This window comes from Choristoneura fumiferana, chromosome 7 (assembly GCF_025370935.1).
Source record: "Choristoneura fumiferana chromosome 7, NRCan_CFum_1, whole genome shotgun sequence".
Classification (NCBI taxonomy): Eukaryota; Metazoa; Arthropoda; class Insecta; order Lepidoptera; family Tortricidae; genus Choristoneura; species Choristoneura fumiferana.
In genome coordinates, this window is record NC_133478.1 from 4968854 (window position 1) to 4985872 (window position 17019).

General features: G+C 37.6%; 1 protein-coding gene across 1 annotated transcript; it reads left to right on the forward strand.

Annotated features, from left to right (window-relative positions):
• Window positions 1-528: 528 nt before the first annotated feature.
• Window positions 529-15260, forward strand: LOC141429903 (uncharacterized). The gene is made up of 6 exons (XM_074090461.1): window positions 529-684; window positions 1183-1370; window positions 3127-3208; window positions 8877-9128; window positions 12368-12500; window positions 13571-15260. Exons 1-6 carry the CDS (start codon window positions 529-531, stop codon window positions 13666-13668), a joined length of 909 nt encoding a protein of 302 aa, XP_073946562.1. The 3' UTR covers window positions 13669-15260.
• Window positions 15261-17019: the final 1759 nt, after the last annotated feature.

The window sequence follows — 17019 nt, forward strand, 5'->3', positions numbered from 1 at the left end:
TTATTAAATGGCCTTATTGAGGAGCTCAGCAGTGCAGCGGTTGGATGTTCAGTCGGTGGCCATGTCATCAATAATATCAGCTATGCGGATGATATGGTGTTGCTGAGTCCCTCGATTAGTGGTCTAAGGAAGCTAATCAGAATCTGTGAGCGGTATGCGGTGGGCCATGGACTTAGATACAATACAAAGAAGAGTGAGTTGTTGCTTTTCAAGGCAGGCGTGAAAACGTATGAGACTGTTCCATCTATCGTACTTAACGGCGCTCCACTCAAACAGGTCAAAAAGTTTAAGTATCTGGGTCACTGGGTCACCGATGCACTTACTGATGACATGGACATGGATCGAGAGCGCAGAGCGTTGACTGTCAGGTGCAATATGCTGGCCCGCAGGTTTGCTCGGTGTACAAATGAGGTCAAAGTAACTCTTTTTAAGGCCTACTGCCAGACTTTCTACACCTGCAGCTTGTGGGTTCGCTTCGCACAAAAGTCATTCAATGCTCTAAAGGTCCAATATAACAACACCTTCAGGATGCTGTTGCGGCTGCCCCCGTTCTGCAGTGCATCCGGCATGTTTGCGGAGGCGCGTACTGATAGTTTTGGAGCCGTGATACGCAAACGAATATCATCAGCCATGGATAGGATGAGGGGCAGCAGTAACAGCCTTCTATGTGCAATATCGGAGGATGTATCTTGTCCGATATTGCACCATTGGACCAAAACACAATTGTTGTCAAAAATGCCTGGTGACAAACTTTTAGAAATGTATTTCTTTTGGACGTCAAGTCTGATCTGTAATTGTAATTTTAAGGTTTTATATATTTGACATTTGATATTAATTTTTATTTTTCAATTTAATTTTAAACATGTCTAACTTAGTTTTTAAGTGTGTATGTACTAACAAATGAATGGATCTATGTTGTCTGATAAATAAATAAATTATTATTATTATTATTAGTTATATTGGCATCTACCCGAATATAGCTGCAAATGTCACGTTGACCGTGTTTGTTAGAAAGTTTTCTTCGGGACTGTGTATCTAAGTAAATTATAATCTAAGAATTTACCGGTAAATGTAACGTTAATTGGTTAACGATACTATAATGTTCAGTTATCAATTAACGTATATTTTAATACCGGTACTGGGTATTTTTTTGATTTTACCGTTATGTAACGTTACTCATAGTGTGAATTTGGTAACGTTAACAAGCCCTGCCCCACCCCTCGCAGATGGCGCACGCGCATCCGAGCCGTCACTCCTCGCACGCAGTGCAGTTCGCTTCGGCTCGCCCCCGGTCGCAGTGCAGTCACGCTAGTTACACGTACACGTGCTCTTGGAAAAAATAAGTTTCTATTGTGTTCCAAACAAACTCGGTAAGTAAAAATACCCAACATAACTTGAGCCATTCGAGTGGTTAAACTTAATTCTAGTTTTGTGATTCCTGTTTAGATAGTTTTGTAGACAGATAGGTACTGGTTGGGGATGGGATGGGGAACTTTTGGTGTTGAATGAACTTGTTGAGTACAATTTTCTAAGAGCTTTGCTGCTCTCCCGGCCATTTTGAAAACGAGTTTATTACTTAAGTAAGAAATTTTTGTGCTATTTTCGTCCGGATTTTTAATTCTTGGCATAGGAAATTGATATTATAATATGTAATTATACGGGAAGGCAAACGTTGACAGACCTCCCACTAAGTGGGCTCACGTCACGACATCGCGAGAGTTACAGGCAGTGAAAGTGGGTGTTGTCGTTCATAGTGGCGTTCTAAGAGACCCTCCCTCCCTTTGTTCAACAGTGGAAGTCTTCTGGCTGATGGATGATGATGATAACGATGCCATATTATCAGCTTAAAAACCCTAAGCCTATGGGTCCCATTAAAGTTGATTTAGATAAGTACCAGTCCTCACCCCCAGTTGACGGAAAAAGGAAAATTTTAAATATTTTTTTACCGGTCGAAATACTATTTACATTAATTATTTTGCGTTAGTGAAGGTACCAAAAAAAATTTTACGTTGACATAGATACAATAGATGGCACTGCGATAAATATTGATTCAAAAATACCGCTGTTTTTCGGACAATTGTAGATAGGTACACTCATGTACAGTAAAAAAGTTGACACGGCCGTAAATTTATTGCAGAAGCGCAGATATTGTAACTCAATATGGCGGCGATTAGTTTTGTCTTACATTTCTTTCATTGCAGTGGGTTGTAAGTAAGCGTTATCATCATCCCAGCCTATATACGTCCCACTGCTGGGCACAGGCCTCCTCTCAGAGGAGCTCTTTGAGGGCTTGGGCTATAGTTCCCACGCGGGCCCAGTGCGGATTGGGAACTTCACACACACCATTGAATTGCTTCGCAGATTTGTGCAGGTTTCCTCACGATGTTTTCCTTCACCGCAAAGCTCGTGGTAAATTTCAAATGTAATTCCGCACATGAATTTCGAAAAACTCAGAGGTGCGAGCCGGGGTTTGAACCCACGACCTTCTGCTTGAGAGGCGATAGGTCAAACCACTAGGCCACCACGGCTTTTTAAGTAAGCTTTATAGGTAATATAAATTAATATAATTTTTTTATTTTACTATTTTCCGGCACAAATACGTCCTTAGAAACTACAATAAGATATATTATCTTATACATATAATACCACTCAAATCGTTGCTTCCTTTATTTTTGACTAGTGTTTACGGTTTTCGCACGCGTAAATAATTAGATACTATAAGTATGTACATCAGTTGAGTTGAAATTCCGGGATCTAACTAAGCCCAGTGGTTGGTTCTTAATTTGTGATTTTGTCCCTATCCGGTGACATCAGGATAAAAAGTAGCCTATGTGTTATTCCAAATAACAAGCTGTCTACCTACACAAATTTAATTAAAATCTGTGCGTTTTAGCATGAAGGATTAACAAACACACACACACACACACACACACACACACTGCTTCACTAATGAATGTTATTCTTGTAACATGTGGTAATATCTTAATTGTTATTATACATCGAACAAATACCTACTGCGGCTGTGTGACTTAAAAAAATGACCTCTATGCAATACCTATTACCTACCTACTTATACAACAGTTACATCAAAAGTTTATTTAATTCGAGTATTGCTTATTGTTACAGAATCACCATGTGCTACAAAGGAAAGTGCTTGTTTTGCATCCCCGTTGAAAAGGGATGTCTAGTGTTCGCGATTTTGAGTGCGGTAAGTACCTACGTAATATTATGTAGACATAGACACAATAATTAGTATATGAGGTCCGTAAATGTCCGGTCCGTTGCTCTTCTACTTCAGCGTGTTTCAATGAGGGCTATCGTTTTTTGTCTCACTAGATGGCGCACTGTTGCGTGAGGTTTTTAAGTATGGCTTTCAAAGTCTGTTTTTACGGGTGTGAAAACAAAGTTTAGATTAAAATCATATTTAATACACCTTAAAACCTTACCATAAAAATATCGAGCATGCCACAGTGTTGCATAGTCCCCGTTTTGTTCGGAAAAAGGGAGGACAAAGGTTTCCGAAAAACAAAACTGTCTGAAAAGAAAGAAAGAAAGAAAATAACAATAAGAAGTGTTGCCGCTATAAAAAGGTCCCGGCTCAGTATATCGCTGGATGAAAACCAGCACTGGTCTTCCGCCGGGCCACAGGAGAGTGAAATTACGGAAAGTCACACAAAACAAATCAAATACAAAAATAGCTACGAGACTAAAATATAAGTTGGCTGTATAGCCCACATTATCATGGCAACAGTACATGTAATGAAAAAGATAAGAATAATTCGACATTGAAAACACAGACATTCATTGCCCTGAAACGCATATTTGCCATAATTAATTTCAGATATTGCAAAATATTCACAAAATTATTCTAATTATAAATAAACCCGCGTAGTTCACCCAAAAACTATGAGATTTGACATTTCGGAGACCTCACGCTACACTAGTGTAGCTAGCGCCTCTAGTGGCGAATTCACACGCGATAGCCCTCATTTGGTCAAAATAGTCACTGATGTAACGAACCAAAAGAAACCTGTAGCAGCAATCTTCTTAGATTTAAGTAAGGGTTTTGATTTCGTCAAACACAATACTTCTGCATAAACTAGAAAGATATGGCGTTAGAGGTAATGCTTAACATTGGATACGAAGTTATCTATCTGATAGACAGCAATGTACTGAAATTCAAAATATAACGAACGGTGAACTGAGAATCACTAGGTCTAATTTCAAATGTATACGATGTGGTGTACCACAGGGCAGCATATTGGGACCCTTACATTCATCTTGTACATAAATGATCTACCGAATGGCTTAAACCTAGCTATATAATGTATGCCTATGATACTACTTTAATAATGACACCTGATAGTGTTCATAGTTATAATAAAGAAATAAATAATAATCTGGAAAAAGTAATTGACTGGTTGGATAAAAATAACCTAAGAATGAATATAAGCAAAACTTATTTAATGCAATTTAGAACTTATAAAGGTCGCAATTATAATCTAAGCGTAAATTATAGAAATGATCAAGTGAAAGAAGTGGAAACTACTACATTTTTAGATCTAGTCCTTGACAAATTTTGTTCATGGAAAGCGCATATTTCAGATATTTGTAATAAATTTCATAAGTTTGTATTTGCTCTGACAAGGTTAAGTAGTACTTGCTCAAAAGATGTTGCACTTACCACGGTTACGTAGCTTCTAAGCTAAGTTATGGGTTGTTAATATGGGGCAACTCTGTAGACCTAAAAAAGGCATTTGTAGCTCAGAAGAAATGTGTAAGAGCTGTTTGTAATACGCATTTTCAGGCCCCATGTAGACCTTTATTCGAAACTTTAAAAATACTAACACTACCGTGCATGTACATTAAACAAATAAAATTAAATAGCGTTATTTGTGAGAAACAATTCACATATGTTTGCTACACATGGGCAACAATTTCCTAGATCGACTAGATATAAAGATAAATTATACCTGCCTCTAGCAAGATCAAATATTTTTAGAAGAAATTCGTTTTACATGACAATAACAATTTTTAATCATTTACCAACACACATACGACGGTGCCCTAAAAATAAATTTAAGAATCTTACTAAGTAGCTTCTTGAGAAATGTTATTATTCCGTTCGGGAGTTTCTCGACGACGATTTTAAGTGGTAGGTATTAATTGTAATTTATAACGTTTAAATATTACTTTTGAGGAATAGGTAATAGCATCAAGAATTCATCGTACGAAAATCTTTGTCATAGTAATGATAATTATTAATGTACCTGCAATTAAATATTAATTAGTCAGAAAAGTTAATTGGTTTTTAATGTCTTATAATAATATTGAATGCCTAATGTAGATAGAACATAAGCACGTCCTGCAGCGCTACTACGAAACTCGAAGTTCGTATCGTACCGTCCCTCTCGCTCTCGTATTAAATAGTAAGTAAGTATAGTCTGGCTAATGAAAGATGAACCTGCAAAACCGCGGAACGCGCAAAACTTTTTTTATTTTATGTTTGAATAAGGCTTCCTTCTTGCTTGTTTTTGTATGAATTTGCTTATCATGGTAAAAATAATCTGTCGCACACCACTTTTGATTGTTTCACCCATGTTTCAGCAGTAAATTTCCAAAAAAGTCTATTTTAACACACAAAGGTACTAAACTCAACAAGTCACAAAATAGATAATAGTACAAGCTCAAGTGTCTGTTTTCTTATACTCTTTGGTCTGCTTGCAAATGACATTTGAATAATGTTGCCACTCAATTAATAGCTGGGTTTATCTTTCATTTCAGTTAGTAAGTTGCCCTGGCTGTCATCAACAGCCCAAGTTTTCGGTTTGAACTCTCGGGTGATGCCTTTAACTTTCATAAAAAGATCTTTTGTGTGTAGAGTCCTGAGCTTTTCAAGACGGGCACGACCTTCAGGAATGAAGAACACGACGAAGAAGACATCTTTTATTAGCTAAACTCTCTAAGTGTCAGAGAGACCGCACGACACGAACTTTGAGTTTCGAGTTTCGTAGTATAATAGCAATAGCCCTGCTGACTCGCGAATAACTATAATTTGTATCACTGTGTTCTGGCAATAAATGACTGAACTTTATTAGCTAATCCAGCCTAATTCAGTTCAGTGCGAATCTGAAGTCAATGCAGCTTTTAAACGCCTCATATCGAAAGAATATTTAGTGCTGTACTACGGCTTCGCACGTTTCCAAATTCCCGTGGGAATTCCCAAAGTTTATTGACATATGATACAGAAAATTTGTTCTTACTATGATACAGAAAATTTGTTTTTAGTTAACTTGAGTATTTGGGCAACAACATCTAAACCTAAAATTACAATGACATTCATCTAACTCAACTATTACAGTTAGATACTACTGAACTAAAATTCTTTTTTCCAAGGGATGATGTCCTATTGTTATCTTTTATTCTTTATTACTACTAATTAGTTTGCTGTTACATTGTCCAAGAACATGTTTTTTGTTTAAGACATTAAATTCGGACGAACTCAAGAGCAAGGCAGAGATTTTAACCCTAGTTTAGGGGTCGAAAGCTCAACCACTTACCACTTACTTAAGATCTCTTTGTACAAACTTAAGTCTGTTACTTGTAACCAGGGTTGCCAGGTGTTATAGCTTGGAGGGCGGTATGATTAATTAACACACGCGATCCATTACTGTTTTAACGTATTTATTAAATAAAAAACGACACACGCCGTGTCTGAGTGTCGAAGGCAAGAGGGCAGGGGAAAGTGTTGCCACTTAATAAAACAGGCTCTAACACTCTTCCCTCCTTTATACTTTTAATGAATTTACACTAACTATATTAATAACAAATTTTACTCTAAATTTTGACGACAATTTTGCATCTGATTTGTATGTGTCGTTTCCATTTCAAACCACCAACATCTATTAAATACGTAACTCCAGGAATAGACTCTCCCACGATAGTTCGCTTATCCTCCTCCTCCTTATATTATATCTCCTCGCTTATAATCTCTCACTACAACCTTTCGACCAACCGCAAATACTTCTTTTTTTTTAACCGACTTCATTTAAATGTCTCGAAAACAATGAGCGCGGCGTGCACTAAGCAGCAACACCGATTATCGATTGCGTAAAATCTGACAGTTGAATCGTTTCTTAGGGAGAAAAATTAATCAGAAAAAAAATATCGAACCGCCCATACTTTATTTTTGTTATACCGAACACAGTGCTTATTAAATACAGCGGTTCGGTAGAATACCGTACGACCTGGCAAGCCTGCTTGTAACATTTGTTTTTGAGTACAATAAACATTATTATTATTATTATTATTATTGCATTAAACAACAGTGCCAAATTTAACGACTGTACCCAGTTAACGAAATTTCAAGATTTTATCCCAAACCCGTGGGAATATCAGGAAAAAGAGTAGCATTTACCTGTCTCGCACAGCACATCTCTGGTGGAAACAGCGGAGTGAGGCGAGGTAAATGAAGCGTTTCTATTGGTCAATGAAAAACATATTCCTCGTAACACATCCTCGCACATTATTGGTGGAAGCAGTTGCCATACGTCAGGATTTGTCCGGACACGTCCGGATTTTTGATCCTTTGTCAGGATGGCGGCCGGACTTGCCAAGTGTCCGGATTTTTAGAAAGGACCTCATTGAAAAAAAAAATGTTTTCATGATACATTTCAAACACAGTTTTTTATGAGTTATAAATTAAGTAGTAACTAATCAATAAAATAAATAATACTTCTTTCAAAGAAATTTAACATAGGATACAGCTAAAGAGGTCTCAATGAGGGCTATCGTTTTTTGTCCCACTAGATGGCGCACTGTTGCGTGAGGTTTTTAAGTATGGCTTTCAAAGTCTGTTATTACGGGCGTGAAACAAATTTTAGATTAAAATCATATTTAATACACCTTAAAACCTTACCATAAAAATATCGAGCATGCCACAGTGTTGCATAGTCCCCGTTTTGTTCGGAAAAAAGGGAGGACAAAGGTTTCCGAAAGACAAAACTGTCTCAAAACACAGACATTCATTGCCCCGGAACGCATATTTGCCATAATTAATTTCAGATATTGCAAAATATTCACAAAATTATTCTAATTATAAATAAACCCGCGTAGCTCACCCAAAAACTATGAGATTTGACATTTCGGAGACCTCACGCTACACTAGCGCCTCTAGTAGCGAATTCATACGCGATAGCCCTCATTGGTCATCACCATACAATGTATTATAAATTATGCTTGTATAGTAATATATTAGTGTTTTTTTTTGTTTGGTGGTGGTACTGTTGGGACCGTGAATAAATCATTTTTCTTTCATTGTTTTCTTTCAATAATAAATAGTGAGCAGCTAGCGTAATACCTACTCCGTAATCTCTGTTACAATAAATGTCAGAACTTTTAGGGTGATGTAAGGATTTCTAATTTTTTCATATGGCCTAACCTAACCTAACCCTACTCACAACGCGTACACGCACGTCTCTGGTAAAAACGTAACGCAACCTAATATGAGTTTCAGTATGTAGGTATCTAGATATTTATTTACCTAAGTATGTGTACCCGTTGCCTAAGTACCCATAACTATAACACAATCTTTGCTTACAAGTCAACGCACGTAAAAAGAACTCTGGGTGGCTAGTGGAGGGGATACGTTTGCGCATCTGTCAACTAACAAGCCAATGGCGTGACGGCCGCGCGCGCTCCTACGCCCCCTCCCGCGTCCCCCACTGCTCTGCCGCCAATTTGCTCCGTATTTCGCTCACTGCGCAGGTATATCGCCAGGAGCTCTTATTACGTGCGTTGATTTTTACTTTGGAATTAGTTCGATTGGTAGTGTTGCCTCGACAAAAAAATCATCGTATTATACCTTTTATTTGCAGATTGTAACACTACTCGCGCTGCTAGCATGCGTCGTAGTAGGATTGCTAGCCGTCGGCGGCATTATTTTCGTCTCTCATGAGATTGAAAAGAGGCCAGATTTTGATTCACCTTGGAAATACCAAGACAGGCGCGCCATCACAAGAGCCGAAGTGGTTGGAGGGATGGCAGTGAGCGTTGTCACCCTCCTCGCTAGCATTCCATCTCTGATTGCCTTCACCTTCTCAGTTCTTCTGTGCAACGGTATCTGCAAGGTTAGTAGGTGCTATTTTATTATTTGGACCATACAAGGTGTTAATTATAAGAAAAATTACTGAAAACCTTACACTGTCAACTTTTTTTTTTATTTCTACGAGTATCTATATATAGGTAGAGTCATTCACGATGACGCGTGCCGTGGTTCTTATTACAATCATCATTAATGTCTTATTTTGATAAAATCACGCGTCTTCGTGGATGGCACAGGTAATGTTAGTATTTTTTGCTAACTCCGTAATTCCACTTGAATCCCTAAACCCTGAAGGAAAATGAAAGGGTCAGGAAAACGGCCTGTATTAAAATATCATTATACATATCTAAAATTAAATACTTACGTTTACGTCTCTGGAAATAATGTTCATAAAGTTCAATCAGAAAAAATATCGATTTTGAGATACTTACGAGATTTTTAAAGTATGGCGATACTTGAGTTTTAAATGCTACTTAGATCCATTACTTGCTGTCTTGCTTGCTAGCGGAACGTTTGCGATGTTCGTGTTTCTATACAAATTGAGATTTTAACGCGAACGCGATCGAGACGTATTTTGTAACCGATAACTTACACTAAGGGCACAGTCGTACTTAAGGGAATAAGTCGTCTTATGTTTAAGGTATCACAGTATTAACTAACACAATTCATGTTATACCATTATGCTTATGTGACTAAAAGCTTACCAAAAAAAAACTTAAAAAAATATATAGAATAACTAAATGTTAAAACAATACCCATTAACGAAAGCTGTAACCTATACCTTAAGCCTGAAAACATTAAAAAAAATCTAAAGACCTAAAAAACGACGAAAGAAAGGTTTTTGGCCTCTACTGAAAAGTAGCGATTTTGAGTCCCCTTTGTCACTGGAGGCACTGTAATACTCGTTAACTTAAAAAAATATAATAAAAAAATTAGTCAACTCCAAAAAACGGTGAAAGGTGCGCCAATACGAGCCAGCTGCAGTGCTGACCTTGCCAAAACTTTTGCAACCCACTCATATTATAAATTAGAAAGTTTGTAAGTCTGTTTGTTTGTTATCTTTTCTTTTTCTTTTTTTGTTGGTTAGGTTAGGTTATTACAAGCTTTTACTTAGCACCCTGTTTGTTTATATTACCTATTATATTTGGGCCAAATCTTGGAAGCTGAATTTGACTCACTTTTTGTGGTCGGATTGACTTGAAATTTAGCATACTTATGTAATCTGGTGACAATACAATAATCTGGCAGTGACCTCCTGGTGGTCTAGCCAGGATAGTCTCCGCAGGACGGAACTCCTCTTAATGGCATCGACTTGAAATTTGGTACCGAAATTTAGCTTAGATGACAATGCAAGTACCTACATTCGACAAAAAGTACAGTCGGCAAAAAAAAGGTAAATATTAAAAATTATATTTTTAACAAAAACTTATTTACTAAGCGAAACAAATTCCGTTCGTACATTTCGAGCATAAGCCCGTGTGTTTGGAGAAACCATTCGGAAAAACCTATGAATAATAATTAATACTTTTATTCGTAGGGAAAAACCTAATTGTGTCATGCGCAACGCAGCGGTTGCTAAAATTTTATTTATACCACCGCACGTTCGAAAACTTCCATTCGAACCCCGTACGACGTATACTCGAATTTAGTATTTAATTTTGTTATGTTATGATTTTTCGGATGGCAACGCCAGAATTGGCGGGAAGCGAGTGAGGTTGAGAATGTAATAAAAAACGTAGGTAAACGGGATGGACCCTTTGATAATTTAAGACGGGATGAGCCTTTGACGTACCTTTACCGCAACTTTTTCTGCCAAATCATCCGGAGTGCGAGGAAACACGTAGCACACTTCTACGCATTGCCGCACACTCATGTCAAAAAAATTTGCATTCCTACGAGTACAGGTAGTTCAACTCAGTTGTGCGCGCGGCCCTATGTGTGGGTAAAGCGATAAGAACACGTCTTGCTAGTCGCGTCACGTGAAAGTTGTGTATTTACAAGCGCACGCACACATAGGGCTGCGCGCACAACTGAGTTGAACTATCTGTACAGATAGATGCCTACCAAAACAAAATCGTGACACAAATTTAATAATGATAATTTCAAACATACTTTTTATGAATATGTTTATTTTATAATTTACAATACAATACATTTACTTTTTTCATTTGTTAACCCTTCGAAACAAGATAGCAAAAAATAATAATAATATATTAAATAATAGAATAAAAATATATTAGAAACCTCAATATTATTTTTGAAGACCTATCCATAGATACCCCACACGTATGGGTTTGATGGATATTTTTTTTTTAGTTTCATTTCTAAGTATGGGGAGCCCCCAAAATTAATATTTTTTTTCTATTTTTGTGTGAAAATCTTAATGCGGTTCACAGAATACATCTACTTACCAAGTTTCAACAGTACAGTTCTTATAGAAACCACAAGGGTTCCGTTTTTTACCTTTGTGGCTCCGAAACCCTAAAAAGTAGTCACGGAATCCGAAACACGGAAATCGATTACAAAAACGAGTGTATGCGGCCAGGTCAGTCTTAAAAAGTAATAGAATCCCTTTAGGTACGCAATCTAAAAAGTCGCCAGTGTGTCAGTTAGGATTCAAATTTTAAAAGCTATAAAAAAGCTATTGAATAAAAAACAAAACATTACGTTGCCCGTACTTTAGTCTCAATCTCCTTTGTGCACTATGCATATTCCATATTAGTGTTGTTATTTGATCACACATTTTAATAACTAGGTACAAGTCACATTAACGTTTTTGTCTACTCCAAACTCCAATGCCCACTGCTCTCGTAACGATATCGCGCCCACAACTCTGCCACTTCCTGGAATAAATTGTGATCATAATTATGTTGTCATTTTAATACTTACTAGGTAGGTATGTACCATACGTACGTAGGTATATACATATACATAGGGTTGCCGAATGATTAATTTAAAAATCCGGAGAAAGGGCCTTAACTTTTTGGCTGTCCGTCTATGTTAATAAATTACCATCTAGGTACATATATTTAATGACCCTACAACAGGCACATTTTAGGAGAGGGGTTAATTGGTGACACTGTATATTCATAATACCTACCTAGATTTGAAAACCGAAGTTCTTATCGTACCGTCCCGCTCACTCTCGTATTAAATAATATATAAGTGCCAGCGGGACGGTAGATACGAAGTTCGAATTTTGCACTTCGTAGCATAGCCGCTGTATAGGGCCAGGCTAGTAATAATTATAATTTTCCATTCCAGCGTCGGTCAGGGCAGGTGAAGGCGTACTTCGTCTACGGCGTGGTTATCACTGTAATCACGGTGATTGCCTCGATCGTTCAGATGCTAAGCAACTACGACACTTACCCTGGCCTCATGGGGCTGTTTGGATGTGGTGAGTCCGATAAAACTACAATAGGCGCAAGCCACACAATAGAGTCGTGGGACGGGGGTTCGACGCAGGCGTGGCGCCCTGAATCAATTTTCATATTTAGTGTATAAAAACGTCGCGATTCAAAGCAGACCGAAGAGACGAGGTAGATACGCCCTCGCCCAGTGTCCGTCCCGTCACATCTCTTCTGTGTAGAAAACATTTATTCGTGGCAACATTGTAAAAAAAAAACACGGTGGATGCAGGCCTTTTCCAACCTAAGTAACTAGAGGTCTATGGGAGAGGCCTATGTCCAACAGTGGCAGTGGGTGGCTGTGATACGGCTGCTCTGATGATGGTGAAAATAAGAAATGCGCATATCACGAAATGATCTCAAATTAGCAAAGCAAATTACCCTTTTGGGCCATAACAAAAAGAAAGAGATAAGTACAATACATCGTGTATCTTCATAAAATGATGCTCAAAACTGTTTTTTAAACACGAACGTCACATGCTGGATTGGCTCGACTGTCATGTAATGCAGAAATTAACGGTTACATTTTCCTGCCGACTAACTGAAATTTTTGTGTTTTTTTTTTGCAATTCTCCATTAACTAACGCACCCACTAAAAAGTCCTGTAAGCATTTGGTATATTGAGATAGGTTTTGACGGGTAACTATCAACATCAATCGATAATGTGTTGAGATATTTTATTTTTGAGCACTCAAAGCTTCGGAGTTTATTATCACATGTCTACCATGTATTTAAGTTTTAAAGCTTAGGCTAATACGGTTTTGTCATGGAGCTCTATATTGTTGACATTCGTACCATCAGCCAAATAAGTGGTCTATCAATTTTTAAACCAGTTCCTATCAAATGAATACGTCGCTAAAGTCGAACTTTCATGTTGACAGACACGTCTATTGGCATAATTGTTTTATGGCATGCAAACGATTATCTACTTAAGGCTGGTAGACCACATATTTGGCTGATGGTACCTTCCTCCAGTCCCTTCTTATTCCTCATCTGAAAAAATCAAAGCAAGTTCAGTCAGTAAAGTAAATTTGGAACTAATAAAGTTTTTTTGTTACAGTGATCTACTCACTCATCCTCTGGATGGTATTCGAGACATACACGAAGCTTCGCTCCGGTGCCGTCTACAAGGACCACATTCGTTTAGTGGAAAACTAAAAGTACCGACGAGAGTTCAACATAACGTGAACCCCCACAGATTTACGGTTAGATGACACAAGAACCCCCGAGAAGCGAGAATGCGACTGGTTTCTATTTTCTAGCCCTCGCACTCATATTACTACGATGGCTTAACGATCTAAAGTGCACCCTGGCCTCCGACACCAAAGAACGTCTGCTCTGGGCCACGTCTCGCCATACCGGCTGCTGGAAGCTGGGCGATATCCTTCTCAACCCGGTCCATGGACCGGATGCATGGATGCATCGGTATCTACACTCTCCGACTGGACGTCTTCCACCTAGCCGTCCATTATACGACCACCTCACAGCTCTATCCTCATTCATTCACTTAACGTGGTCAAGCCAGCGCAACCTTGCTGCCCTGAATTCTCGCACTCCTCAGTTCTTTCTCGAGAAAACATTCTTGCCGTGAACTTGCAGGGGCTATATAACTTAGTGATTAGTTTTATGTTTATTATTTCTGATTTAAAGTATGGATTAACCAACTACAAAATATGTTAGACGTAGTGAAGACGAAGAACGAAATCGCAATATCATGCGACCAGAGTTCTATCCCACCACGCGTAAGGTTGACAGAAGCTTAATATTATGACATTTTATGAAAAATATAATCTGACGTGCCATCAAAACTAACAAAGTTGTCAGCAGCTACATAAACTGATAGATATTTGGCGTGAGCAGTACGAAAAAAACAATCGGGCACAGTTTTGTTCGTACCATTACTGCTTGTGCAATCCGTCACTCCTGGTCTAGGGATAGTAGATCTCTTTATGTATGCACTGTGTATCCCTTTGTAATACAACTGGCAAAGAATCATTTTGGTCGCTCTGGTATCTACAGATTATAAGTCAAAAAATACAAGCTATTAAGTATCTATATATTCCCACTCTTAGATCAACAGCGTTTCAACTCAAAAATAATACGCCATTTTCATCTCGCTAGGCCATCTGATAAGTTGTTGATTTTGGAGTGCGTATATATGCACAATATACTTGTATGTGCTATTGAGAAAGCCATAAACATATTGGTCCATTTTTTTATTAAACTTCGCTACTCAAAAAAGTTAAGGTAGGTTAGGTACTAATTTACTTATAAAAAATAATGTATTAAATATAATGACCCGGATAACTCACGTCTTAAATCGAGTTTAGCTCGACATGTTTCGGGCTAATCCGTAGCCCTTCGTCTTCGGAGCAACGCGACTCAGCGGCTGCTGCAACACGCGCACTGATACGAATTAGCCCGAAACATGTCGAGCTAAACTCGATTTAAGACGTGAGTTATCCGGGTCATTATATTTAATATGAGTGAGTCTCACGGTAGTTTCATGTTCAAAATTAATGTACTTTCGAATATCGCCATGACATCATTAATAAACAAAAATCATTAAGATTAGTTCTAAATTGTTCTTAAAATTTCAAGACTGATATCTCATTGTAAAATTTCTTTTTTTCGAATACAACATGGACTTATGGATTACCCGCTATACCGTTACCCTTATTAATAATCATTTATTTTTTTAAGTTTACCTTTAAAAACCTACGAAATAACGTAATAATTTTAGTACTTACCTATAATAAAAAAGTGCCAGTTTCTGTTAATAATAATTGTGCTAGCATTAAAATCATTTTTGATACGATTTTACAAGATATGGGATAGTTTATAGTTCTATTTTGTATCTTTTTCTAAATCTAATAAAGTTTTGTACCTATCTAATTGTATTTGCCTTTACTGCTAAGTTAACCACCTAATCAAGACATTACCACAGACATTTTTTCCTTGCCGGCCCCCGTAAGAGCATACTATGATGGCCATGAACCCCTTCTAAAAGAACTTCTAACACTGGCGACCGTCCATCAATCATCCATCCATACGAGTACTATAATATTATAAACGCGAAAGTAACTCTGTCTGTCTGTCTGTCTGTTACGCTTTCACGCCTAAACCGCTGAACCGATTTTGATGAAATTTGGTACAGAGATAGAATAGACCTTACGAAAGAATATAGGCTATCTTTTATCGCGAAAAAGAGGCTTAAAGGGGTTGAAATAGGGGATGAAAGCTTGTAAGGTGGAAGTTCGTCGCTGTCGAAGTTAAAACCATGAAACTTGGCATTTAGGCACTTAATAAGAAATAAATCTATATTTGTTTGAGCTTTTTTGAAAATTCGACCTGTGACGGGGTGAAATAGGGGATACAAATTTATATGGACGGTCGTCATTATCGAAGATAAATCGATGAATCTTTATTAAATTTGCCATTTCGGCACGTAATAAGAAGAAAATAGATATTTGTTCGCGCGTTTTTTAAATTTCTTCCTGTGAGGGGGTGAAATAGGGGATGAAAGTTTATATGAAAGATCGTCATTGTCGAAGATAAATCGATGGTTCTCTATGAAACTTGGCATTTAGGCACTTATAAGAAATAAATTGATATTTGTTCAAGCATTTTTGAAAATTGTTCCTGTGAGGTGGTGAAATAGGGGATGAAAGTTTACATGGAAGATCGTCATTGTCGAAGATAAATCGACGATTTTTTATGAAACTTGGCATTTGGGCACGTGATAAGAGATGAATAAATAGTTGCTCGCGCGTTTTTTAAATTGTTCTGTGAGGGGGTGAAATAGGGGATGAAACTTTATATTATATGAAAGATCGTCGTTGTCGAAGATAAATCGATGGATCTTTATGAAACTTGGCATTTGGACACGGGATAAGAGATAAATAGATATTTATTCGCGCGTTTTTTATAATTTTTCCTGTGAGGGGGTGAAATAGGGGATGACACTTTATATGGAAGATCGTCATTGTCGAAGATAAATCGATGATTCTTTATGAAACTTGGCATTTGGGCACTAATAAGAAATAAATAGATATTTGTTCAAGCGTTTTTGAAAATTTTACCTGCGAGGGGATGATGCAGTATTAGCAGAGTCTTCTAAGCTCAAGCAAAATGTACGCAATGTGGGGTCATTTAAGATGGCGTATTGACATAGACAGTCAGTCATGAAAAATTATAATTTTCAGATTTTTCTTATTTATTGTGCTATAAGAGCTACCTTTATGCAAAATTCCAGGTTTCTAGGACAGCCGGAAGTACCCCTATTACTTTTTGTGTAAAGGCGATTATCATGGAAACACCTTTTTAATGACTGTAGCTTTTGATTGCCTTGACTAAGAAGTTTGATTTTTTCATAGCTTCCGGGACTACTGACCTGAGTTTAGGGTTTTAATTTCAACTCGATACCGATAATCCGCGTGTTTACGAGATAAAGGGTCTTGACAGACAAACGGACGGACGTACAGCAAAGTGATCCTATACGGGTTCCAT